This window comes from Podarcis filfolensis (assembly GCF_964270895.1).
Source record: "Podarcis filfolensis genome assembly, chromosome: 1".
NCBI classification, from domain to species: domain Eukaryota; kingdom Metazoa; phylum Chordata; class Lepidosauria; order Squamata; family Lacertidae; genus Podarcis; species Podarcis filfolensis.
In genome coordinates, this window is record NC_139604.1 from 69,622,610 (window position 1) to 69,650,377 (window position 27,768).

At 39.0% G+C, this 27,768-nt stretch overlaps 2 protein-coding genes across 8 annotated transcripts in view; one reads left to right on the plus strand and one right to left on the minus strand.

Annotated features, from left to right (window-relative positions):
• Positions 1–16,075, plus strand: part of USP47 (ubiquitin specific peptidase 47) — a 46,476-nt gene extending 30,401 nt beyond the window's left edge. For all 4 annotated transcript variants that reach the window (XM_083597656.1, XM_083597657.1, XM_083597658.1 and 1 more), the window contains 17 exons: positions 1,083–1,214; positions 1,659–1,735; positions 2,126–2,181; positions 2,691–2,803; positions 4,172–4,276; positions 4,637–4,844; positions 5,090–5,205; positions 5,466–5,585; positions 5,895–6,675; positions 7,895–8,070; positions 8,995–9,075; positions 9,970–10,085; positions 10,594–10,712; positions 11,579–11,709; positions 13,212–13,259; positions 13,553–13,683; positions 14,608–16,075. In XM_083597656.1, the coding sequence (XP_083453782.1) occupies positions 1,083–1,214; positions 1,659–1,735; positions 2,126–2,181; positions 2,691–2,803; positions 4,172–4,276; positions 4,637–4,844; positions 5,090–5,205; positions 5,466–5,585; positions 5,895–6,675; positions 7,895–8,070; positions 8,995–9,075; positions 9,970–10,085; positions 10,594–10,712; positions 11,579–11,709; positions 13,212–13,259; positions 13,553–13,683; positions 14,608–14,782 (2,685 nt within the window). In that variant the 3' untranslated portion in view covers positions 14,783–16,075. The remainder of the gene's footprint in view (positions 1–1,082; positions 1,215–1,658; positions 1,736–2,125; positions 2,182–2,690; positions 2,804–4,171; positions 4,277–4,636; positions 4,845–5,089; positions 5,206–5,465; positions 5,586–5,894; positions 6,676–7,894; positions 8,071–8,994; positions 9,076–9,969; positions 10,086–10,593; positions 10,713–11,578; positions 11,710–13,211; positions 13,260–13,552; positions 13,684–14,607) is intronic.
• DKK3 (dickkopf WNT signaling pathway inhibitor 3) overlaps positions 14,606–27,768 on the minus strand; it is a 28,372-nt gene continuing 15,209 nt past the window's right edge. For all 4 annotated transcript variants that reach the window (XM_083599873.1, XM_083599874.1, XM_083599875.1 and 1 more), the window contains exons 5-8: positions 23,928–24,020; positions 22,965–23,109; positions 19,135–19,291; positions 14,606–18,364 (exon numbers count right to left, since the gene is read on the minus strand). In XM_083599873.1, coding sequence (XP_083455999.1) covers positions 18,154–18,364; positions 19,135–19,291; positions 22,965–23,109; positions 23,928–24,020 — 606 coding nt within the window. In that variant the 3' untranslated portion in view covers positions 14,606–18,153. The remainder of the gene's footprint in view (positions 18,365–19,134; positions 19,292–22,964; positions 23,110–23,927; positions 24,021–27,768) is intronic.

Below are 27,768 nucleotides of genomic sequence, written 5' to 3' on the forward strand. Positions count from 1 at the left end.
GTGTGGTCTGACCGAGGCAGAATAGAGCGGGACTATTACTTCCTTCGATTGAAACTCGATATTTGATGCCAGATCCCTTTGCAAGCTTACAGTGTAAAACTGACCTGTCAGATGTTGAAAATGCTGAAGGAAAACATGACTACGGCTTCATGACTGCCTAATGTTTGTAGAATAAAATGTATGGTCAAGTCAAAATCGTAGTGTTTGGATCAGAAGGCAGCACTAAACTTCATGATATCTACATAAAACATGATATACATAATGTGGAGATAGCAAAGTCATTACCCAATCTAGGAAAATTCCTTCCCTCAGATGTGACCATTAGTTGTTTCATATAGTGAGTGCAAGGAGGAGGAACAGCAGTATTGGCTAAAGGTTACCAGTTTGCTATGAGGATGGGGCTGCTTCCCTACATCCACTGGCAGAGGAAGGGGAGTGCACTGCTCCCAGCAGTGCGATCCCGTTGGGGTGTCATCACAGCGGAGCCCCCGCCGGCACTGGGCGCCACGCCCCTAGGATGCGCACCAGCCCCACCCCCGCCTGCTCTCTGCCCCCCGGTGCCGGAGCATGAAGCTCCACCACTGCCTAAATCAATATAAAAACTAGCTGCTGTCCAGAAAACGTGGTATACAACTGGCTGGAATAATGTGTGTGAAATATTAGAAATGGTTCATAAGCTGTCTTCAGCGTCAGTACCACAATTGAATGCTGTTTACTATACTAATAAATTGGTGAAGGAAGAGAAATGGTTAAAATGTTTTTAGATGGTATTATAACTATGTTAGAGGACAGGATCATAATCTGAAAATTTTCTACAATTTTTTGAAATGTGCTGTTCTAGAAGTATTCTGTTAGATACTCATAGATGTTGGTTAAACATTGAAAGGAGTTACTTAATGGTGTGGTAGCTACTAAGGAATAAATTTGAAGTATTAGTACTAACCTTTTAGTGCATGGTTGCTTTAATCAGGAAAGATACTATCAAACTTGAACAAATCTTAAAATTTAATTTTATATAATCCTGCAAAAAAATTAATTGTAGCCTTTTTTTGAACAATATGTTTGTTTCTACCTTCTCACAGAATTCATTATTATATGAACTGTTTTCTGTCATGGTCCATTCGGGAAGTGCAGCTGGAGGCCATTACTATGCATGCATAAAATCATTCACTGATGATCAATGGTACAGCTTCAATGATCAACATGTTAGCAAGGTAAGTTCATTGTCTTATATTCGGTTTCCAGTCTCTGAGACATAGTGCCTGCTCTCATGTAACTATAATGGCACCACCCGTAAGCTAGTGGGACATATTGACAGGCTTGGGGTAGGGAATCATGAAGACTGCAGTTCAAAAAACCGTTCAAATTCCAAAGCAAATGCAGTTAATTCTCTATATTGCAGGTTGGAAAGGACTGTGGCAGACTGGCTTAAGATAGTCCTGTAGTTTATTCCACATGCTGCAGGTTAGGGTCTGTGCGGACTTGCCACAACATTGCAGCATTTGCCTAGAGACATTAGATGGGGGTTGGGCTAAAGTGGAGAGAATAGCTTATATCAGCCCTGTAGTGTAGCCCATAATTAATATTGCAGCTTAGATATGCTACTGTAGCTGATGAAGTAATTAATAAGGAAAATTATGTGCCATCTTTTCCCCTAGATAACTCATGAAGACATTAAGAAAACTTATGGCGGAACATCTGGAAGCAGAGGATATTATTCCAGTGCTTTTGCAAGGTTAGGAAAGTTTAAATAAACTATAAACCTTGTATAGTACAACTGAATTTTCTGAATTAATATAATTATATTCAGAGTTATGGATAAAAGGTTTCTCAGTATGTTCTGTTGACTACCTAGGGGTGAAATCAAAGTATTTTGAGGGAGGAGACACAAATCTTCGTCTCTCCTCCCTCAAAATACTTTGATTTCACCCCTAGGTAGTCTCTAGCCTAATCAAAGAGGTGGGGGTTTTTATTGCTAGGTCTTGAGCTCGTCTATGCTAATTGTAAAAAGTGTTTGTGTTTTTAAGACTTAGATATGTTTGTACACATTTAGTTTAGATATTGTGTGCAGGTGTGGTTTTTTCCACATCCACAATAGATACTGACACTGAAATTTTCCCAACAGCTCTACAAACGCATACATGCTTATATATAGACTGAAGGATACAACGAGGAATGCAAGTAAGTGGTGGTTTTCATAAATATAGTTTCATATTTCACAACAAATAAAACTGGAGAAATGAGTAAAGACAACTGTTCCTTTTAAAATAAAAATTAATTCACACCCTCTCCTTTTTTTGTTTACTAAGTTTCCTAAATGATGTATGTCAAGCTAAATACTTTTTAAATAACACAAAACAAAACTTCACAAAACCCGTGTCTCCACTTACACAAATACTTTTAAAATGCAAGTCAGGGCATGTTGTGGTAAAATGTTAAAACAGTACAACAGATAAAATTACATAGTGAATTTAAAGGTATGGTGTTTCTGCTGTTGGCCTTGAGATGGTCTTGAAGGCGCTTGATGCAGCTCTGCTGCTAAGGCTAATGGGATATGTGTCAGTACTGTTTATATGATAGGCTGCCTGGAAGCAGTTATGTAAGGTCTCTATTTTAGATGAAGAATAAGCAAAGTACTGAACGTTCTGAAAGAGTAGCTCATTTGAACTTTTGGCTATTTGCATTGTTAGAGTTCCTAGAAGTGACTGAATATCCAGAGCACATTAAAAGACTCGTAGAAAAAGAAAAGGAGTTGGAAGAACAAGAAAAGAGACAACGTGAAATAGAGCGCAATACTTGCAAGGTTTGTTCTGACATGTTTCATCTCAATAGAATTTGTGCTTTCACAATAGAATTTGTGGTAGGATTGTGCATTGACCCCCCCCCTTGGAAATCAGTCAAGACTCAATCCCAAATTAAGACAGCCATCACCAACCTAGGGCTCTCCAGATGTTGTTGGGCTGCTACTCCCATCAGCTCATGTGATTTTCTTCTTTTAAACTATAAAGATGATTAAGTTATAGAGCAATATTAAGTATTATTTATGTATTAATTAAATTTCTATACCACCCTTCATCTGAGAATCACAGGGCAGTTTACAATATAAAATAGGTATCATATAGTTGATAGGCAGCAATAATTTTCTTTGAAAAAATGGAGATCAGCAACAATACAAACTGTTAATGGAGAGAAAGAAACGTGGGCATTTGTCTCTCAATAGCCTTGTTAACTCATTTTATGAGATTTAAGGCAGAAGGCAAGCAAAGAAAAGCTAAATTTGCAGCAAATAGGCAGCCATTTGTTGAAAATAGCAAGGATTTAGTGCTAATCCAAATATATCGTACTTTTACAATATTTTGAAGTTGGGTTTTGTGGGGATGGTTGAGCTATTATTTAATCTGTTGTCAAAAGGTTATGATCTAGATTCTTGGTGCTTTTTTCCTCTGCTTTTTCACTTCAATTCCCATTGAAATTGAATGCATGTTTCTAACTAAGCAGTGTTTTTTCATTAAAGAAAAATAAATTAATCTACAAATTCCAGTAGTTTCACAGAAATTCTTTTGTAGAGCCAAAATGAGTATTTTTTTTATTTGCATGAAAATATTACAGAATTCATGAGTGTGAATAAATGCATCTCTTCAGTTTGCAAGAAACACGCACTGTTACGGGAGTTTTTAACTCTAACCAGAAGTTCCCTTTTAATGTGAAGAGATGACTTTCTGTATCCTGTAGTATTTGTCTCCACAAAAGAGGTGTAATATATGCAGATCAGTTACATCAGAGGTCATTGATACCTGAATTGTCTGCATGTTCTCACTTGACACTGTGCTAACAAATTACTGTTACACTATAGATTTCTAGGGACCTAGTTTGCCCAAGTACAGTAGATCTAAATTTTCATTAATTGCCTTGTCTGACAATTGCCCAGTTAAGAGTTCTAGTAACCCATAGTTTTATTAAGCTAAGAACAAGCTATATGCCTGCATGCTTTTCTTCAACTCCCCCCATCTTCCCTTTGTGAACCCACCTTCTGCTCAAAATGGTTGTGCATAGAGCATATTTCTCTAAACGTTGCTACATACTACCACTGCATTTTTATAATTTCATAGATCATACCTATCAAATGTATTCAAATCTATTTGACTTGATCCTTTTGTTTATGACTATACAGATAAAATTGTTCTGTTTGCATCCTGTGAAACAAATAATGATGGAGAATAAACTAGAAGTTCACAAGGACAAGACTCTGAAGGAAGCTGTCGAGATAGCCTATAAGGTGCAGTATAATGTATTTCAGATTGTAATTTATACACTGGATATAAATCCACGTATTCATGGTAAACCTTAACTAATTAGCTCAGTCTTTATTACACAGTAACAATACTGAAAGTAGAATTTTCCTGGTCCACTTTTTAGTAGGGCTGAGGGGAATCTTGACATGTCTAGACTGAGCATGCAAACACCTCTTAACGTTATATTTATTTCTCATATTTTCTTAAACTCAAGGTGGCTAGAACCAGTTGATCAAATTGTAAAACTTGAAATAATAGTTCCCTTTTACTCCAGTTTTGACTGAATGCTTGCTCAGAATTAGCAAGCAGAATTTCAAGGAATTATTCTTCCTCTTTGCATTTAGATAATGGATTTAGAAGAAGCGGTTCCCCTGGATTGCTGTCGTCTTGTTAAATATGATGAGTTCCACGACTATTTGGAGCGATCATATGAAGGAGAAGAGGACACTCCAATGGGAATCTTGCTTGGAGGTGTTAAATCAACATACATGTTTGATCTACTCCTGGAAACGAGGCGACCTGACCAAGCTTTCCAGTGTTACAAACCTGGTGGTAAGTAATATTTCTTAAAGATTCCCTGTGTATCTTTAATTCCTTCAATAAACATGCTTAATTCAGCTAAACTGAGGGATCTTTGAATCAGTCTTCTGAAATCATTTTATACAATTATGCTATGTGCTTTCTCTGAAGAGATATTAATTTATCTACTAAATGGCTGCAGCTGTTGAAATGATGACCTTTCTTCTTTTCATGTAATGTGTCTTCGTGTGTGATAATTTATTTTCTTATTTTGATAGAAGTCATGGTAAAAGTTCATGTTGTTGACCTAAAGCAAGAAACTGTGGTTCCTCCAATTAGTGTCCGTGCTTATTTGAACCAGACAGTTACGGAATTTAAGCATCTCATTTCAAAGGTAAATCAATTGCATCATCTTGTGTTATTGCAAAGTTCACTCTTGCATGGCATTTGTGTTTTATAAAGATATAGCGTGCTTTGGTCCATGGGGTCACAAAGAGTAGGACACGACTAAACGACTAAACAACAACAACAAAGATATAGCAATATCTATATTGTATAAAATGTACCCTGAAAAGAAATTATATGCAGATTATCTTTTTATAGTCAGCTTGCAAAAAATGATTAACAGTATCTTATTTCTTTTGTCCTCCTTAGACTGTACATTTGCCAGCTGAAACAATGCGGGTTGTGCTGGAACGTTGCTACAATGATTTGCGTCTCCTTGGTGTGGCTAACAAAACACTTAAAGCTGAAGGCTTTTTTAGGAGCAATAAAGTAAGATTTTATGTTAAATTAGTTTTGTCTTGGGAAGTGCTAATGTTGTTTCTTAAACCCACTGTATGTCAACATGTTTTTAAAAAACCTATGTCTCAAATGGCATATGAAAACAAAATGAGATGGGGTGGCTTCCAAAGAATAACCATTGTCTAGATTTCAGCAGTATTGGCTAAGACCATAGACCTGTCCTGTAAGAATAACTTAATTGACAGAAGCATCCTTTGTGTATTTCCATATCTGAGTGCTCTGTACATAAATTCCTTATGAAACAGAATTTTTCTTCTTCATTTCATCTCTTTATTTTAGGTATTTATTGAAAGTTCAGAGTCTCAGGATCGACAACTGGCATTTACAGATTCACAGTTATGGAAACTCCTAGATCGGCATGCAAATACAATCAGACTGTACGTTTCATTACCAGAACAATCTCCTGGATCACAGTTCAGGCGGACAGTTTTACAGAAAGCCAGTGGAGACTCTGGAAATCTAGATGAAATATGTGAAAGAGTGAAAGGACCTCTAGGTAATATGAAATCAGTAGAAGCTATCCTAGAAGAAAGCACTGAAAAACTTAAAACCTTATCTCTACAGCAACAGCAGCAAGAAGGGGATAATGGAGACAGTAGCAAGAGCACAGAGGCAAGTGACTTTGAAAACATTGAATCTCCTTCAAATGAGGTAGACTCATCAGTATCAGCAGAAAACCGAGAACTTGAAAACCAAATACAGGTTTCTGATCCAGATAATTTCCAGTCAGAGGAGCGTTCAGATTCTGATGTGAATAATGACAGGAGTACAAGTTCGGTGGACAGTGATATTCTTAGTTCCAGTCACAGTAGTGACACATTGTGCAATGTAGACAGCGCTGCTATACCCTTGGCCAATGGACTTGACTCACACAGTATAACAAGCAGCCGGAGATCGAAAGCCAACGAAGGGAAGAAAGAAACATGGGATACAGCTGAAGAGGATTCTGGAACTGACAGTGAATATGATGAAAGTGGGAAGAGCAGGGGAGAAGCACAATATATGTATTTCAAAGCAGAGCCCTACATTGCAGAAGAAGGTTCGGGAGAGGGGCAAAAATGTATGTATGAAAGGCAAAACATGTGTTTTGAAATGTACATTTTTATTATTTTACATTTGCATGCCTCCTTTTAACAAAATTTGTAAATTTACCCACACATGTATTTACAAAATGGAGAAAGATTCTCCTAGATACTCAGAGTGATATCCAATTTTGGCTCACCAGATGTGAGAGTGCTTTCCTCTTGTACACTGTACAGTCCGCTGCATCCCTGTAACTAATTTGGAGGATCTGGTCCAGGGGTCAGGAAACTTTTTCAGCAGGGGGCCGGTCCACTGTCCCTCAGACCTTGGGGGCGGACGGACTATATTTTGAAGGGAAAAAATGAATGAATTCCTGTGCCCCACAAATAATCCAGAGATGCATTTTAAATAAAAGGACACATTCTACTTGTGTAAAAACATGCTGATTCCCAGACCATCCATGGGCCAGATTCAGAAGGCGATTGGGCCGCATCCAGCCCCCGGGCCTTAAGTTGCCTACCCCTGGTCTGGTCCCTCAATCCTCTAGAGCAGATTTTGGAGGTCTGCAGAGAGCTGCACGATATGGAGGCCCCACTGTGCAAGTGAAAATCTGTTGTACTGACACTGCTGGATATTGCCCTTAGGAGAACATAAGAGAATGAGGTGTGGAGAATTCTCTACTGCCCAAGGTTTTATTGGAAACCTGCATGGCTAATCTTCATATTTTGGCAGAGTATTTGCATTTGAGTGAAAATGGTAGGTGCCATTCTGTAGTTGACAGGAAATGCTGCAAATATGCCATGCCTCTTCTGCGTGACAAAAAAGGGGGAAAGTTAGAGACTGTTCCTTTTTGGGAGGAGGGGATGACATCCTCCCCAAACTCCTGGACCTGTGTGCCTGTAATTTGGCAAACATGATTCATTTTGAAAGGGCAACTATGCCTATAAAGTTTATCTACTTCTGTCAAAAAGAAAAGTGTCAGGCTTCGTTTGTTTTTTGTTTCCTGATAGTGAATGGGGGGTAGGGTTAGCAAAGCAGATATGAACATCCATTCCATTCTACTTGTTGCTGAACTGGGGTTCACAGTCTGCACTTAGTGGAGAGCACTTGAAGATGATTCACTTGACACTGCTACAATACAGGAGTAGCATAGTAGATATTAGCAAGTATACATTATGCACAAAGAATTTCATTGGGTTTCTTTCTTTCTTTCTTTCTTTCTTTCTTTCTTTCTTTCTTTCTTTCTTTCGCTTTAGGGCTATTGATTCATGTTGATAAAAGAATTACGCTCTCTGCCTTCAAACAACACTTGGAGCCTTTTGTTGGCGTTCCATCCTCTCAGTTTAAGGTCTTTCGAGTTTATGCCAGCAATCAGGAGTTTGAGAGTGTTCGGCTGAATGAGACCCTTTCATCCTTCTCAGATGACAACAAGGTTAGCAAAATATGCTGTTAAATACTGAAATACATGTAGTAAGGTACAGAATATGGGGATTATTCAGATATTTTGCATGTGAAGCATTTGTCTCTGTGTTGCAATATAGGGACTTAGTAGCTACATAGGAAAAACCACATTCTGCAACTAGGGTAATTTATGAAACTTTGTTAAATATATATATTCCATAGTTGAAACTGTATTTTCTCTTCACCTTAGTTGTAGCTAGATGACTTTGGCGGGTCATCTAAACCAAATCGTATATTCCACATTAAAAAAAATATCCCTGACTTGAGTCTGTTGAACACCCTTTTTAAAGCTTCTTGCCACACCTTCCTTCACCCTCCTAAAATCTGAGACTCTAAATTTTGCGGTGCAACCATTTCCTCATGCCTGTAATATCAAAATAACAAAAATCTGTGGGCCTTCTGGTGGTTATGATTCTTGCTGTATTGACCTAAGGGCGTCGACTTGACCCCCACATTGTGGGGATGTATTGTGTGATGTGTCATCACATTCCACTTCACGTGTCCTGCTCCCACGTAGCGGGTTAGCTAGGATGCACAGGCGTCCTGCCAGCGAGATACTGGTGCTCACACACCGGGTGGGGAATGGGGAGTGCGGAGCTGTACTCTGCACTCGGCCTCCTCCCCGCACAATATCAGGCGGGGTGGAGCCAGCGAAGTGCAGCCTCCGGGCTCCACACGTGGCCTCCTCTTGCCCGTGCAACATCAGCAAGGAGGTGGAGCGGGCCACAGGATTTTGGGGGAGGCCCAGGCCCTTTCTTGAAAAATTGGGGGGGGGGCTGAAGACTCCACAGCCCCCGCCACTTGACATGCCTGGTATTGACTATATTCCATGTTGATGATAAGAGACAGCTAACATCTAATCTTGTTTCTATTTTTCCCACCCCTAATTTAAAAGATAACAATTCGGCTTGGGAGAGCATTGAAGAAAGGTGAATACAGAGTCAAGGTTTATCAGCTCTTGGTAAATGATCCAGAGGTAAGTAAAGCTTGAAAAAACTTGTGTTTGGGCTAGCTTATCATCTGAAAGTTGGACCATTTACAGTTTAATTATTTGAGTATGTGCATCATCTTTTTATGGGAGCCAGTGTGACAAAAAACAGAAATTATCTCTGGGAAAAGATGTGCATTTAACATATAAATTGTGGCATGAATCTGTTGTCACTTAGTTGCCACAGAGAAGGTGCAGATTATAGAAGCAAAAATTCAGTGGAATGCATTATTGCATGCGATTTAGCACATTAAAAGTAATTCATTTCTATTACGTGTCATTATCATTCTAAATAGCCTCTGACTGTGCTCACATGTCATGGTGAACCATAAACCATGGCTTACTATTGCATGCTGCTGAATTGCTCTTCTTTGCTCCACTCATCCTTGAACTGGGAACAAAAAACCGTATCAGCCTTGGATTACTGTGTTGTATGAACCAGCACTCAATATTTGTTTCCTAGCTACTCCCTGCACCCATGGAAGGAATGGTTGAATATGAGCATGAGGAAATACATAAAATAAACTAGTCCAGTGTTGTTTCCCCATTACTAACAATAATTGGTTAAACCATTGATGTTGACTTCGTACAACACAAGACAGTGACATGTATTTTCCTTAATCATTAAATGGACATGACACATAACAACAACCTTTTTAAAAATTGCATTGCTTTATTACTGAGTTCTGCATACCCGATAAACAGAAATCCTAAATAGTCTTTGTCACATTGGTGGTGATCATGTGTGGAAACCATGGGGTATTTTTTTCAATGCTATGGAGGCTATGGCAGCAGCCCTGTATTTTATAACTTCACCTTTTATGAGTGTGTCAGAGAGTGATTTCTCTAATAAGCTTAATAATTTTACATTTGTTTTCGCAGCCCTGCAAGTTTCTTCTAGATTCTGTTTTTGCTAAAGGAATGACTGTGCGGCAGTCAAAAGAGGAGCTACTTCCTCAGCTCAGGGAACAGTGTGGACTAGATCTGACTATTGACAGGTAAATCACACTACAGTGAAATTTATGTGAGGTGCCTAAAGCCTGAACTCAAGATGCTTACAAAAAATGGGATACTGTTGATTTTTGCCATTTAAAGCAAAAAGTATGGGGAAATGCTACTTTTTTTTATTACATGTTTTAAAATTAAATCTTGAGCAAATATAGTGTGACATGGGAAACCTAGTTTGCTTGTTCAGTGTTGTCATGGACACTTAGCACAATGTAGCACACAACATCTGTCTTTGCATCAGACTTTATATTATTTCTCATGGAACAAAAACTTTGCTCCATTTCTGCAAGTTCAAACATTATCCTAAAAAACAAAGGATTCCATATGGATATTGAAAAGTTGTATTAGCCCTCTTAGCTCAAATTGGCTAAGTGCTTGTAGTAGAACACATGACCTTTCCCTAATGTAAACAAGGCATTATTCAGATTAAATACTGTGGCCTTAATCTTGATCATGGTTTTGTTTATGCTAACATTTCTGCAAATCTTTTTCCTGTAGATTTCGCCTGAGAAAGAAGACCTGGAAAAATCCAGGAACTGTGTTTCTGGATTATCATGTTTATGAAGAAGACATTAATATTTCAAGTAACTGGGAGGTTTTCCTAGAAATACTTGATGGTAATAAGATTGCACAGTAAAAATTATTTAGCTTAAACTGTTGGAAGCCTTTTAATTCTACCAGAATTAGCTAGCTATATTATCAGAAAATTATCGGTTTTTTAAAAACACATTTTAGTGAGACAAAGTGCAACCAATGTGTATTAATATATTATAGTAATTCAAAAGGGACAAATGAGTGGCAGGAGCTGTATTAAATTTCTTGACTGTGTGAGTGAGATGTCTTAGCATAATCAGTTTTGAGAGATTCATATGCAGGGAGGAAGTTAAAATTATAAACTAGATTTAAAACCTATAAATGTTATTCATGGTTATCCTTAAAGAATTTGTGAATATCTGTTCTGCAAATAGTTTTTATTGAGACTACATAATATTTAATTCTGTATCTGTGGAACTATTTGCTCAAAGTCTTTACATTATCTCAAATATTTTCTTTTAAAAACTAATGTCTATTTTTAGTGACACTTTTCCAGAGATATACGAAAGTTCATACCCTGTACAAAGTATCTTTTTATAATACACCAGAATAAAAGAAATAGTTTTAAAATCTAATCTAAAAAGGAACAGAAGCAAAAAGATGGAAAGGAAAGAGGGGGTGGGAAGACAAAAGAGAAAATGAAAAAAGATAAAAATATTTCTGGTTCTCTGTTCCTCAGCTAAATATAGTATGCCATTAGCATCTAATTATTCTATTTTCTATAAGCCATTTTTTTCAATCTTCAAATCCAGATATTGCAAGTTCATTTTCTCTTATGCAAAAAGTTCTTGTATTTCCAATTCTTAATAAATGTCAATAAACGATTTTTCTCCAATTAAACACATTAACTTTGCCATCTCAGCTTATAAGTTTATCAAATCTTCTTCAGGAGCAGAAAAAATGAAATCTATGTCACAGCTTGCTGTTCTGTCAAGAAGGTGGAGGCCATCAGAGATGAAGCTGGATCCATTTCAGGAAGTAGTTTTGGAGAGCAGCAGTGTTGATGAATTAAAAGAAAAGGTAAATTACAGAGCAGTCCTATGGAGGTCCGGGCGGCGGGGGGGGGGGGGAGTCATCCAACACCCTACCTGCTAATTGTGGTCAGGGCAGCTTTTGTTCTTTTTACCTCTCCTATTGACACCAAAACACATTTTTCAACTCAAGAGTCGTCGCATTTATTTATGAGCAACTTCTGAGGATTGCACGCCAGTGGTAGATGGGGTCAGAGGCAAAGGTGGGCAGAAAAATGTATGTGACTCTAAACCTTTCAGCCGTACAGAAGTCAGAGGTTTCTATATGCACACACTACTTGCTGTCTTCCATTTCAAACAATTAAGAGTGATCAGTCTAAGGATACATTGTAGCCAGAAAAGAGCACTTGGAAGAGCAGGATGAGCGAGGGATGTGGACTGGGGGGAAAGGATGTGACCTAGGAAAAGTTCCAAGGGCTGAATAGAGAGGCCTGGATTGCCATATTTGGCCCCCGGTTCTGAGTTCCCTGCCCCTTCTATAGTTAATTGATTAACCCCAACTGGAGGGGAAATTAACTATGGAGCTGTACATCTTTGCATATCCATCCTATGTGATGGTGACCTCTGTTCTTCCCCACCATGGAACTCATTCCACAAACTGAGGCTTAATCCAGACGAGACACATGCTGATGGTGGTTAGTTATGTTGATGGGGGTTGAGAAGGTCACATATCCATGTAAAGCTCATACTTGCAGTTTGCCAACAGAGGTTTTGTTCGGTATTTACAAATGGCATTCAATATGTGAAAAGCTGCACTTCCTAGGATTTTGTGCCGATAGTTATGTCAAGTCTTGACACTTGAAGCCCTGATGTCCCTGGTAGCAAGAAGTAGCTTCTTCTAGATTCAGCTAGCTGGAGGCTTCAACTAGCCTGTGGAAATAGCTTGGTCACAGTGATCCATGATTTGGTAGCCCTTCAGTTGGATTACTGTAATGGGTTGTATGTGGGGCTGCCCTTGAAGACGACAAGGAAACTTCTGTTAGTACAGTACTTGCTGCCTGTTCATTTCCAAGTCCAAGTATTTTAAAGCTCTAAGCAATTTGGGTCTGAAATGTCTCCTGTCAAGCCATCCTGCCTATATCCTTAAGATGTTTGGGGCCTTTCTCTTGAGTCCTTGGCAGAGTTTTGTATGTATGTACTAAGGAAAAAATTCTTTCTGCAGTGGCAGACATGCTTAAGACATTTTTCTCAGCCCTGCCATTTATAAAGGATTATGTTGCCTCAATCTTCTTTTTAGTTTTTATATTATTTTGTTGCCTTTTTATAAATTGCATAATGAATATTGTATTGTATTTGTATGTGGAGTAATTTAATTTTAAAAGTAATTTTATTGTATACTATACTCAAACATTTAGAAATATTTTAAATAACATTTTGTGTAGAACTTTAAATGTGCATAAAACATAAATGCAATTTGTGATAACAAATCTGCTACTTTATCTTACATTTATCTCTTCATAAAATAAATCTGGCACTGAATTTTTTTTACAGCTTAGTGAAATAAGTGGAATCCTTTTAGAAAACATTGAGTTTGCAAAGGTGAGAATTTTATTTTATTTTTCTCTTAATCCTGCAGTATTTTTTTTTAACTTGTCTGTGCATGAAAGCCCATTCCTATGCACTAGCTGTTTGACACAACTGTCTCTGTACTCATACCATAGTGGACAGTATGCTAAATCCTCTGTTGTGGGGAGGAGAGTAAATGGTGAGCAGGTGTCTGGATGATAAGCGCTTTCAGTGATGATCTTACTGTATCTGCAGTTGCCCATGTATAGTATGTATCTTCTTGGTGTATAGATGCTCTTTTTGCTAAGGTGCTTTGTTCTTTCCAGGGCAGAGGAACATTTCCATGTGAGATCTCAATTTTAGAAATACATCAGGATTTGGATTGGAATCCTAAGGTTTCAACACTGAGTGTATGGCCTCTCTACATCTGTGATGATGGAGCAGTGATTTTTTATAGGTATGCCTTTCTGTTGTTTTTTAAATACATTGAAAAACATAGTAATTGTTTAGTACTAAACCAATAACAAAGTTGAGGCTGAAATTCTCCCCCTCCCCCCAACCCCCCCCAGTGGGGCAATATTTTAGAGTAGTCAGGAATGGTCAGTGGATTGTGCATAGGCACTCCTTGCAATCAGCCTGCCCAAGTCTGGTGATCCTGCCAAATCTGATTAAATTAAACTTCAGTGTGTTCTTAGCCCTGCTTTCCAGATGTTGCTGTCTGTGGGGAAGCTAGCACATTAGGCACCATACAGGTGTCCTCAGATCAGCTGTGCCCACCACCAGACTTCCAACTAAGTAGAGATACTGTGTTAAAAGACTTTTTGTGCACCGTTGCCACTGTTCAAGTATTGTATGTGCAACTACTGTGGTAACTAAAAGACACAAGTGGCAGAGTATGCAGCTCTTTGCAGTTATGCCCGTTCACATACCACCAGTAAAGTACTGACAACTAGGTCTTTTCCTCACCAATTCAACAGTGCATCTGGTCCAAACATTGGCTCAGAGTTCTGCATATCTATTCAGAGCAGATGTCAAAGTTGATTCTCAAGTTGCTTACCGTATCCTCTCAGAGTCTCGGGTTGATTAAGTATTGGTGACACCCCGTTTTCAAAATGCAATATTATTTTCAAACTCCCTAATTTTGCCTCCAGCCTAGCAGTACCTCTTACTTATGGATTTGGGATAGGACTATTGCTTCAGGGGGACCACATAGGGAAAAACTGTCTTTATCTAGCATGCATCTACTACCATGATGTGCCTAGCATTATGCAAAGAATTTTTTTTTAAATCTATTGACTATGCCTTAGATTAAAAATGAGGAAGCCCTATTTATTTAAAGTGCATTATTATGGAATTTAAAATTGTTGTATTTATATAAAAGGGATAAAACTGAAGAAGTGGTGGAACTGACGGAAGAGCAGAGAAATGAGTTAATGAAAAAAGAAAGCAGCAGACTTCAGAAAACTGGACACCGTGTGACCTACTCCCCCCGTAAAGAAAAAGCATTAAAAATATATCTGGATGGAGCACCAAATAAAGATTTGACTCAAGACTGATATTTCAGCATTTTCCCTGGGGAATTTTTTGTTACATGTGAGAGGTACACTACTACTGTGTAGTGCCGTTATGGCAGGACATTAGGTGTAAAGACACCAGCACTGATTGGTAAAACTGCAGCCCAATCAAGCTCAGTGCCCAGTCAGGTCACTGTTTGATTTGGAATCATGTTGTGCACTATAGTCAAATGTACTGTAAAGATAAAAGGGATGTGCAAATAAACAAAACGAAACAAAAAAATGGGGCGGGGAGGGGTAATGAGCAAATCGACCATGTGCACATAGCAGTAGCTAGTAAACTAGCCTCAAACAGGATATTCATAGCTTGATAATAAAAGCTGTGCAAAGGCCATGAATGAATTCTTTTCTGTTTTGTTTCACTGATGCACACATTACCTCATTGAAGATTTCTGAAGTAAATGTGACAGTGGCTTTTTGAAAAGCTCAAGAGTGGAAATGTGATGGAATTGGCAGAATCCAACCCTCAAAAGTTAACATTTTTATCTGAATCTTGTTAAGATTTCTCTTCTACAAAGCAGGACATCTCTGAAGTAAAAAGAATAAATAAATGTATTTTTTAGCAGAAGTTACCATTACCAGCAGATGGTGTTTCATTTTGGAGCAGTGTTGTAACCAATTTTCATTTAGGTTATTAATAACAGGTGACTTCACTGTTCCATTCAGTGTGTAAATACAACTCTGTCCTGAGTTAGCAGAACTACATTTCAGCTGCTTACTATGGTATTTCTCTTCACATATCAATATTCACTGTATACATTTAAAAGTATAGCTGCCTATTTAAATTTGTATTCATTTTGTGTTTGGCAAATGCTGGGTACTTAGATTTGTAATTTTCCCTTGTTACTGAGTTTTTGGGGGTGGGTTTTTGGGTCAGCTACTTATTTTTGTACATTTTTGTTTTTGAGCTCTTACAGGTTTGGATCTTCTAGTACCATTACAAGTCATACTTTATTTTTCTTTGGAGTTGATCATAGTTTTTATATGTAGCTTTTTAAAAAGTTGGACATCTCCCAGTATAAATTATCCAGTAGTTCAGGAGTGGTACAGATTGATGCAGTAAACATGATTTCATTTGCAAAGCTTAGACAAGTAAGATTTTGCTTTGCTATGTTCTTAAGATCAATTACAAACAATTCTATAGAAGGTTGTCCTTTTTTTCAGAAATACCATCTAATTTATATCAATAAAAGGTTTTGGTAAACTTTTCCATGCCAGATGCTGTTTACAACAATGAACATGCCAATAAAACATTTGTTCATTCTGTTATTTTAATAACATTTCTCTGGACTTCTTTTAATACTCAAAATAACTTGACTGAAGAAAATATTTCATCTAGTGTTCATGATACCAAGTTTTTCTTTTTGGATTTAACTTTCAAACCAAAGGTTTACTTAAAAGTATGCAGCCTGCAGAAATTATCAAGGCCCTGCAGCAGATTATGGAAGAAAGTCACATGCAGCTTGGTGTCAGTCCTATGCTTTCAACATGCAGTTTTGAGACAAGGGTTTCAAGTTGCAATTCAGGGTGCTGCAAGAGCCAGATCAATCACCTTTTTTAAAAATGGTGATGCTAGACTGCAAGGCTGAGCCAAATAAGGAACAAAATGATGTTGCAAGTAATTTGAGCATCAGATTTCAAACCCACCTTTCTCTTGCTATTTAAGTGTTATAACAGACTTATGATCTTTAAATAGTTGAGTGAAGGGAGGGGAGAGCAAGGACTTGGTTCAAGAAGGTAGCTTTTTTACAGCCAATTAGGGGTCCGTATGGCCTGGATTGGACAGACTATTGCCAGGCATGCAGGTGCATTCTATGTGGTGAAATGACTGCAGAAGTTAAGTATTACATGTTACATCTCACAGCCAGATGCTTTTAAAGAGTATGGTTTCTTGCAAACTCCCCTTATCTATGTCTGCTTTAAAATTAACACACTTTGGAGATTTCTGCATAGATATTGAATTGACATTTTGATAGTTATCTGGCAGCTACATTCTGTCTTGGCATCTTTTTAAAAAAGGGGTTTCAGTACCTTCCTTAGAAAACATGAAGAGACTGCCCTTAGCTATAATATAGAATAAAGTTACCTGCCACAGTATTTGTAACTCAGCTTTGACATAGAGTCAATTCCCTTTTGTCTCTTTCATACTGGAGCAGGCTGGGTTCTGTTTCCACTCTAGCCTCCAAATGCAAGAGTTCCACCTATAGTCTACTATGTGCTCAGTATTATCTGTAGTGATTTTATTTGAAATAGGGCTGCCAGAAATCCAGATTTTCCTGGACATTACCAGGATTTCAAAGGCAGAATTCACATCTGAGGAAATTTTTTGAAAGGTGGTGCTTTGTCCTGGATCTTAGGCAAGTCAATAGAAAAATCACATTTTTCTTGCATTTTTGTAACCAAAAACCTTAACAACTTTGGGGTCTTCCTAAAGTTTAAAAGTTCTCACAATAGGTTTAGGATAAATTACTTGTGAAATTTGGACCTGGTGGTTCTTAGCATTATTCAGGGAGGGGCTTGACTGCTGGAGCAGGTGAGCCTATTGGTCATATCACCAGGTAAGGGCTGAAATAGATGACACTAGGAGAGGGGCTCATTACTAGATTGTGCCCATTAATAGGGAAGATAAGATCCATATGACTTTTTCAAATCATACTGCTTTATTGTAAGTGCTCAATAGCAAATATGCATTTTATATAAAACATACATGCCTTCTAGAACTTGCTTCTAGGATGGGATAAAATAGCCATCTAGAGGAATGATTACTATCCTTTTGATGTTATAGTTTCAGATCTTTGTTAGAGATGTTTACTAATTATTGCTAAATTACATGCCACACTGACTTTTCTCATCCTTTATACCTCATTTTAAAATCTTAAGTCCCTGTAGTTGCTGTTTTTAAAAAATACACAGTTACAGCAGTGTCGTTGGTTATATTTTAAAAGACTGAATAAAAACAATGCCCAGTCTAAAAATCAAGAAGGCTCTTGACAAATTTTGAAAAACAAGCAACATATACATAAAATGCAGAGCTCAAACCACCACCAATAATCATAAATAGACTTAAATTAATCTATCCATCAACAAGTTCAAATCATGCCTTGTTTAAAACTCAAACTTGTCCACAAAAGAGTCCATTGACAACTTTTGACATTATAGTGTAGAATTTGGTTTGAGCTTGAAAAGAAAACCTCATCTGATCATGCAAGGGCAGAAGAAGATAACTATGTAGAGTATACTCTCAATTATTGCACTGCTATCCAGTAGTGAAAAGGGGTGCAAGTTTAGAGTTATCAAACAAGACACTATCTAAATTGCTAGAATGGTGAGTGTGACTAACTTGCTTAACTGTTTTACATTTCATCTCCAAAAATCAGATCCAGTTTCTTTGGATCAGTTAAGTCTTCATCCAAACCTTCCTGTACTTCTGTAATCAATCTCTCTCCATAGTCACCAGGAATGTGTGAGGTTACAAAATCCAGAAGCGATATTTCATCCACTGCTGAAGGCTTCTCATTTTGGGTCTTATTGAAAGAGAGTTCACACAGAGAATCACTGCTGTGCCTGTTGAGAAAGTTGTGCATTCTCTTAGATCAGTTGTACAAGTGCCTATGCAAGCATGCATACAATTGTGAGAAACCAGTTCAAAACGTAATTTGCTTCAGGCTATGAGGCATTTTAAAAGTAGCTGGAACATGTACCCTTAAAATGCTATGGTCCTGTTTGCAATTCTGTCTTGGATACATCCAAAAGTAGACCAGCGCTACTGAAAATTCTTTCCATTATCCCTGAACTCTGAAATGATAACCCTTCTTTTGCCACTGTTCAGTTAGGGTCAAACGAAAGGCAAATCTGATATATTCATGGCATTTATGTCCTATGGAAATTAGGTTTCGGTTCTTTAATACACTTTAGCTCCACTTGAACTGAAGACAAACTTAAGTGCAATTGAAACCACAGAGGCTTGAGTTAGTCTTGAGTAATTTGTGCCCTTGATTTAAGCCTGAACAAGTAGAATTGTATTTTTAAGTTTTTTGGGAAGATGAGACCTGGTCCACCCCACAAATCAGCAGTCAAGTATTTTTGCAGTGTGCACATTCACCCCCAGCCTGGTACCCTCCATATATTTGGACTAACTCCTGTCAAAATCTGACAACTGGCCATGCTGGCAGAGACTGAGTTAAAAGCCCAGTAACATCTGGAAAGCCCCAGGGCAGGGAAGGCTTGTCCAGGAAGTCACGTGTCCAGAAAATGGGTTTATCATCAGTGAAAAATGAGGTGTGCACACACGATCTGCTCCTGCTCTTGCTGTGAAAAATAATCAATTTTCCTACCTCTGCATCTGACAGATGAATCCATGTGCACATGGGCAGCGATCGAGGGCTCCATCTGGCTCCAGCTCCCATGTAATTAGGTTAAGAAGCCTGTTTGAGGGATCATAGCAAGGCTCTCTCTCTCCAGGTAATGGGGTGCACACAGGGAACAGAAGGTCTGTAGGTTGAAATTGGAAAATCCAGTAAAACATCTGATCTCTTCAGTTTCACATGCAGAATATGTGCAGGTTGAATGTGTAAAATAAGGAATATATACATACATATAAATTTGCCTAATATTAAATATAAGACAAGCTGAGTTTGCATAGCAATGTCCTTTTCCTTCCAAAAATTCTAAGGGTTCACCTAGAAAAACTTTCTTAATTCACTTAATTAAGTTACAAGGACACAATACACTACTAATGACAAATAGATCCACAGGAATCCTAACCCTAACCAAGATAGCACATGTATTTAGTCATGTGCACCATCTTGTTTTCAAGGCCTTAAAACAAGCCTTTAGTGCTCTCAGTTGGAACAAAAGGCTGCATATCTCCATCCTGAAAACCAAATTCACTTATTCACATTCTTGTGATAAAGGGTGGTATTCTACTAACTCAGAAGAAATTAATACCATTAGCATACCATTAGCAGCTAGTAATCTCAACACAGAATGTCCTGCTCAAGGTATGAGCAAAAAGATAAACATGATGTCTAGGATTATTTGAAAAGAACCGATATGTTCATCTTAGGGAAATGGGAGCTAATTTGCTTAGTAACAGATATCAACGTTATCAGCATCTATTCTATGTAAGATGCTTCAATTACCTTTATCTTGTTTCTTTACAGTACCTTGTTTCATTCCATAAGAGCTGTTTGAGATCAATGCTAATCCTATTTTACAGATTGCAGAGGACTAAGAGCTAGTGGGAACACTTGTTACCAACATACCATATGGTGATAATTTGTATGGGAAGTCTCTTCCTCTGACAATTTCTCTTTCATACTGAGTGACCATGAGAAAAAGGCCACAAGACAGCAAGCTTCCCTCCGAACATCCAACGAGATCACGGCTGGGCAGGGACATGGACTCAGGTGAAAGTGTATAGGACTATGCTACCTCTCCAATTTAAGTTCAGGAAGACTTTCCCAGTGCCTAGTTCTCATTTTCATACTCTTGACAATGGGAGCTTTTCCTCAAAAGCATTGTAAAATCTCTAAAGCAGAGCCTCAAGAAACACAACCTCCCATATCAACAACCTTGCAAATACAAAGTAGACTGAAAGGAGTTTCTAGATTAAGAAAACTGCTGTTAGTTGACAGAAAATCTCGCACAAATCATCCAGAGGTGTTTTTTTAAATAAAAAAAGTACTATTTTCATAGCATCATGCTCAGTTGTCAAGCACACTGCTTTACCATTTGGCCAAATTTTGTATTATACAAGATGTGCATTTTATGGATTATTCTCTGCCACGGACTTCTCCTACACATATTAATATATACCAGCCTCCCTCAATCTGCTGTGCTCCAGTTGTTTTGGAGTACAACTCTTCGGCTATGTCCAAAGTAAGAGGAAGAACAAGCAAGTGGTAGGAGGCAGCTGCAGCCCAAGACAGGAAAAGAGGTAGTAAGGGAACACCTAGCTACTTCAAATGAATTCAAATCTCCAGGGCCTGATGAGCTGCATCCAAGGATACTAAAGCAGCTTGTGGATGTAATTTCAGAGCCTTTGTCTATTATCTTTGAGAATTCTTGGAGAACAGGTGAGGTCCCTACATATTGGAGGTGGGCAAATGTCCCCATCTTCAAAAGGAGAGGGGGGAGAAGTCCCAGGTAACTACCAACCAGTGAGCTTGACATCGATACCGGGGGAGGGTCCTAGAACAGATCATTCAACAGTCAGTCTGCGAGCATTTAGAAAAGGATGCTGTGATTACTAAGACCCAGCATGGGTTTCTCAAAAATAAGTCATGCCAGACCAATCTGATTAGATTTTTTTATTTTTATTTTGATGGAATTGCAAACTTGGAGGATCAGGGAAATGCTGTGGACATAGTGTATCTTGATTTCAGTAAGGCTTTTGACAAAGACTCCCATGATGTTCTCACAAGGAAGCTGGTAAAATGTGAGTTGAAAGAGAACTGTTAGGTGGATTTGTAGCTGGTTGACTGACCAAACCCAAAGAGTACTCATTAATGATTCCTCGTCATCCTAGAAAAAAGTGACAAGTGAGGTGCCACAGGGTTCTGTCCTGGGTTTGTTGTTGTCTTTAGAAATGACTTATATGAAGAAATTGAGGGGATGCTCATCTAATTTGCAGATGACACCAAACTGGGGGGGAGGGGGGTAGCTAATGATGCAGAAAACAGAATCGAAATTCAAAATGACCGTAACAGATTGGAGAACTGGGCACAAGCTAACAAAATGAATTTCAATAGGAACAAATGTAAGGTTCTACACTTAGGCAGGAAGAACCAGATGCACAAATATAGGATGGGGGACACCTGGTTTACTAGAAGTACATGTGAAAAGGATCTAGGGGTCTTGGTGAAACACAAGCTTAACATGAGTCAACAGCAGCAAAAAAAAAAGTTAATGCTATTCTAGCTGCATCAACAGAAGTATAGTGTCCAGATCAAGGGAAGTAATAGTACCACTGTATTCTGCCTTACTCAGACCATACTTGGAATATTGTGTCCAATTCTGGGCACCACAAGCTGGAACATGTGCAGAGGAGGGCAACCAAGTTGATCAAGGGTCTGGAAGCTAAGTCTTATGAGGAGCGCTTGAAGAAGCCTGGAAAAGAGACTGAGAGGAGATATGACAGCCATCTTCAAATAACTTAAAGGCTGTCACATGGAGGAGGGAGCATGCTTGTTTTCTCCTGCTCTGGAGGGTAGGACTCAAACCAATGGCTTCAAGTTGCAAGAAAGGAGATTCCAACTAAAGATTCAGAAAAACTTTCTGATGGTAAGAGCTGTTCAGCAGTGGAACAGACTCCCACGAGAGGTGGACTCTCCTTTCTTGGAGGTTTTTAAACAGAGGTTGGATGGCCATCTGTCATGGATGCTTTAGCTGAGATTCCTGCATTGCAGGGGGCTGGACTAGAAGACCCTTGGGTCCTTTCCAACTCTAAGATTCTATTATTCTTGTCATCCCTAACCATTGACCATGCTGGCTGGGGCTGATGGGAATTGTAGCCCAAAGCATCTTGAACAGGGCTGTCTTAAGCATATCCGGCGCTATGGTGCAAAGATCCCTCCAGCGCCCCCAACTCCAAAGCAAGGGAGGTGGAGGTGGAAAATGTCCTCTGCCTCCCCCACCGCCCCAATTCCTGGCATGGTGGTGGCGATCAAGCAGGAAAACTTGCTGGTGGACATGCTCTCCGGTGTCGAGGCACCCGAGAAGGCAGCCCAGGAAGTCTGCACGCCGCCTTTTGCCAGAAAGCAGGAGGAGGACAACGACTGGGAGCAGGGCCGTCTTTAGCAGATGCAGCAGCTTCCATCCTAAGCCTCTGCGGGGATCGCTCTCCTCCTGTGGAGGCTTGGGAAGGAAGTTGCACACCCGCCAGCCATATAGTTGACGGGGTGCAGCTGGCGGGTGTGCAGGGAAAGGGGAGGCTGCCGGCAAAGCCGTGAAGCTCCCCCACTCGCTAGGGTGCCCCTGAGAGGCCAGCGCCCTGGTGCAACGAACCACTAAGACCAATGGGAAGGACGGCTCTGAACTTGAAAGTTGGTGAAGAGCAATATACAGTGGAAATGCAAGCTCACACATTGAAGTAGTTTCTTGCTTGGCCTCTCGTGCAAGGGAAAGAATAGGAACAACAGCAGAAAGTGATGTAGTGGCTGACCTTTTGAAAATGCGCAACACATTCCAGGATTACAGTCTTTCTGGTTTTCACAAATCGTTCCATTTTCTCCTTTTGAGGCAGCCTTCACACACTCACCCCAGACACAGAGTTGATGTCCACAACACTCCACATCTCGAGAGCATTGCTTAGGAAAGAAAAATAAACACACACATGCTGAATTGGTTCTTAATCACCATGGGACACACAACAGTCAATATAACCTGGCTACAGTAACTTGCATCGGGCATGAACGTCTTCATAGACCTGCATTAAACAATCCCACTGATCTAAATTTTGAAAGTCCACACTATCACTGCATCAGTAATTCTGTAACAGCTTAAAATAAAAACATGGCACATTGCCTAAGAAACACACCAACACAAACCACAAAGAATAAACAGATATAGTGGAGTGACTTGCTCCTGATCAAAACGCAGCTAAGTCTGGATTACTGTAATGCGCTCTATGTGGGACGGTTCTTGAATACTTTTTGGAAGCTGGTGTAAACCAACGGCACAAGCTAGGTTTTTTTAAAAAATCCAAAAGTAAAGGGGATAGAGGACACCTCTGTAAAGTACCCTATTATAGTTTATATGAATAAACCTATTTTGACTATTAGTTTAAAGGTTGGACTTAAATGTAGAATTCTGCTCCTGTGAAAAATCCAGTTATGTTTTTCTACCATGCTGAACAGGGTATTTCCTGTCATTACATTTAAGGCTCACATGTAAACAATTAAAACCATATGTTTCTAATTTAAGTTGAGAATTCAGCAGGCATTTCATCAATACTTTACCACCTTCACTCTGGTTTTCTTGTACTTAAAATAAATAGGGCCTGGACTCTACCAGTCCCTATTATTCACATTGGCATCACACAATCAACATAGTTCCGTTATATAACTTCAGTCTGCCTGCCAAGTTAAGAAGAGCTAGATGGGGGGAAGGGGGATGCAATGCTCACAGTGTGTTGAGTTTTGCAAACATGACACCGGTACTCCAAGCCAGAGAATTCACAGTATTTTCCTGTCTCACAGTCCTCATCAATAATGCACTCCTGAGAAAAGAAATGACATACCTTTGGTAAGTATAGAAGAAATAGTTGCTGCGATAACATCATATGCAGCTAAGATTTACTAGTAGCAGACTGGGACACTGCGGTCCTACACATTGCTTTGTGCAAAGCTATGTGGTCAACCTATTACTTGAAAGTAAAGAATATCCTTTTGCAATCACATACAGTACATGCAGAGTTTTGCCAAACTTTGTCCCACGTCACAGAAAACAGCAAAACAATTCTGTGTTGACCTCCCTGGATGCACTCATTCAGTAACACTAGATCAATATATTGTCAGGTCATATCAAAGAGCTGCTACAAATGGTACATAGGAGTCCAACATCTTACACAGCAGTAAGTAAAAAAGTGATGGACGTATTTCAGGCTGAACTGCATTCCTAGCTGGATTCCTTTCATTAGTTTCTCAAAAGAGTACATGACTTCCCCAAAAGGTTGAACGCAAGATTTTATTGCAAAGCAGTTTATTGCGTGTTTAAATTTGACATCTTCCTTGTTTTCTAGGCTTGGGGAAGATTTCAGTTTCAGACATTTTCAAAAAAAAAACTAGCAGCCAGCACACTGAAGGACTAATATCTTAGAAATATTGCCATGGACCTCATCAGATGTATTCTAGCTTAAATACTTTCCAAGTACTTTTGCAGACAGTATAAGCTGCAGAATGATGTGGAAAAAGGCAAAGAGCCACTTATACCACTATAATTATATAAATGGTTATAGTGCTATACAGTACCAAGAAGAATGCTGAAATCACGAATCATAAGAATGCTTCCTCCTCATTTCTTGGCTATGTAGTTGGCACCTTACTGACTTATAAGTCATGCTGACTATGAAAATCAATGGACTTAAATTACTTGAGACCATTGACTTCAATGGGTCTATCCAAAATATGATTAATGTTCCATATCACTCTTAGAGTACAGAGCTGTGCTTAAGAGGAGAGTGCCTAAATTAGGCTTGATACAACTAATATTTTAACAACTCACTGTATTAAAATAGAACCACTCTTTGCTGTAGGGGTCATTGGGCCAGTGTGTGCATTTGAATTTTAAGAAAGTGTTGTGGGTACCAGCCGCAAATGGCCGTCATGGAGGGGCACTGCATGACACACAGTGGTTGCCGTGGTAGCATGACATAACAAAAGGCATACACCCCTCCATTAGCCATCCCCCAATCAATGGGAAAAAGCACCTGCATCTAGGACTGCCAACAGGATTTCCTGGGGGAGGTACACTGTATGTGGATTGGGCTTCCTACATCCTCATCCCCACCCCCCACAATCTATTGGCAAGAGCTGCTGCTTATGTACCTATATTTACTTAGCCTAGCCTACCTCACAGGGCTGTTGCAAAGATAAAGGGGGGGAAGGGAGGATAATGTAACACAACCTTGAGCTCCTGTGTGGGGTGGGTAGCAAGGTAGAAACATATAATATCATTCACAGATAATGTTGAGAAAGCAAGAAAAGCAGTTTTCTTGCTTTAACAGCATTGTTTCATTGTCTCAACAAATAGTATTTCATTGTCTGACTCAGTCCCTTTGTATCTGCGGTGGGCAGACTGTGGTATAGTTTAATCTCAAAAAAAGAAAAAAAAGAAAAGAAAAAGAAAGAAAGCAAGCAAGCTTGAAGTTCCAAAACAAGTTAGTTGTCAAGAACTGCCAACTTTCCACACTCATTACAAGTCATGCTTTGTTAGAGAGCCTGTTAATTTTAAAATATAAGAAGGCAGGGAACCCCCTTTGAGTTTGTCAACAACCTTCAGAATAAGTCCTGATTCTGAGCAGCTAAACTCACCTAATATTAGAAGCTTGTTTAAATGGGTCTCAGATTCCAAGAGCAGCAACTTTGGCCTCAGTAACCCAGAATTCAAGACTAACCAGTCACAATGGATTGTACACTCTTCTTATGCTAGGTGGAATTGTGTTTTCAAAGGCTCTCTTTTATGAGGAAAAGAACACTTGTGTAATTCTATGAAATAGACTGCATTAAATTCTGATAAGCTATATAAGCTGCCTATAAGGAAGTCAACATGAAAGCAGTTCACAAGCGCTTGAGACTTTGACTAACAAGACTTGAGGTCAACTCAGCCAGAAAACTCAGTTTCCCTCACTGGCACCCAGGCTGTTTCCTTTTGCATTATCTTGTACAAAAATAAATTGTAAATCGCACCAAAACTTTGTATGTAACCTTCATCTACCTCAGGTCTGCTTTTGCTACTATATAAAGTAACTTTTAGAAAATACTTGAAGAGCTGCAAATAGACAAATGTCTTCTATAGTGCATGCAGCTTCTCTATGCCAACAGCTTATTTAAAGCTATGATAGTTATCCATGGGAAATCTGACTTGGAGAGTCAGAGATCAGGGAGAGATGGGGAGAGGGCTGACCATAAGTTTATGTTTTTATTCATTCAGGTTTTACATAATTTTATTAACGTTTGCATAAATTCCATTTCATTTTAGTATTTCTTTAAAGTGGGACTTTTAAAAAAAGGGTCATTCTGCACTATGCCAGAGAAGCTCAGCACTTTCAGGCTTGTCTATATTTATTTTTATGTATGTGGGTCAGAATTACCTTCTACTGATGTTACCTTGTGTCATGCAAGAAGGATTCATACAGAGCCACCTTACATAACTAATTTTTAATACGTTGTGACTTAAAGGTCTGGCCTACATTATCTTCTGTTGTTGCAAGCTGCATCAGAACTTTCCATGACTCACCACTGAGCTGTGCTTATGAAACACTCTTTCTAAAAAGCAAACTGTCTCTCAAGTAGCGTTGTGGAGCATTATGGAAAACTGTGGGAGAATTTGTTCTCTCCTTTGAACATTAGAAGCGCTTAGTGTTCCAGGGACAGATGAAGGCACTGCATATGCAAGATCTGTCAGACTGCATTCTTGGTATTCAAGAATACTTTGGGTCCAGGCTAACTGAAACATCAACTACCCAAGAAAACCTGGTTGTTTTCTACTGGTCTTGCAACTTCTATGGCAGGGATGGGAAATGCACGGCCCTCTGGATGTTGTTGCACTCCAAGTCCCATCTGTTCCAGCAACAATGGGCAAAAGCCAGCGATGATGTGAATTCAACATCTGGAGGGCCATAGGTTCACCTTTTTCCCACTGGAATGTTTCCAAGTGCAACAGAACTACCATGCAGATTTTTGCCATGAATTATTTTGGCAGGACGAAGGAAAAGCTCAGATCCGCAGTGAATAAAATATTGGTTTGATGGCAGTATTCTTCTGGATCGCATTCCTGACAACAGCTAGCAGTGACTCAGCCTTCCAGAAAGCTCAAACACGCATTAGCAAAAGATGCTGAAAAAAACCCTTGAAAGTCTTAATCAGTAAAAGGGAACAAATAAGATTTTATCTAGCTGACATAAAAAGCTTAACTTTATCCAAGTGGTTCCAGTTTATATTAGTCATTCCTCTATGCTTCTTTCTCATGCAGTCACTGGATTCAGCTGGACTGAGAGGATAACACACACACACACACACACAGCCTAGTTCACCCCATCAGCATTTACTTATTGTGTATTCATGGACCTGATCCATGTGTGGTGTGGGAGCTTCTTATTTAGAGCAATGAGATTTGATAGAGTTCCCTCTTAAGTTCATTTATTGCACTGAGTCTACTCTGGGCTTGACTTAGTTGGCTATCACCTATATGCTTTAAAATTTCTACTGCGCTTTCATGGTATGGTTTGGTTTGGTTTGGTTTGGTTC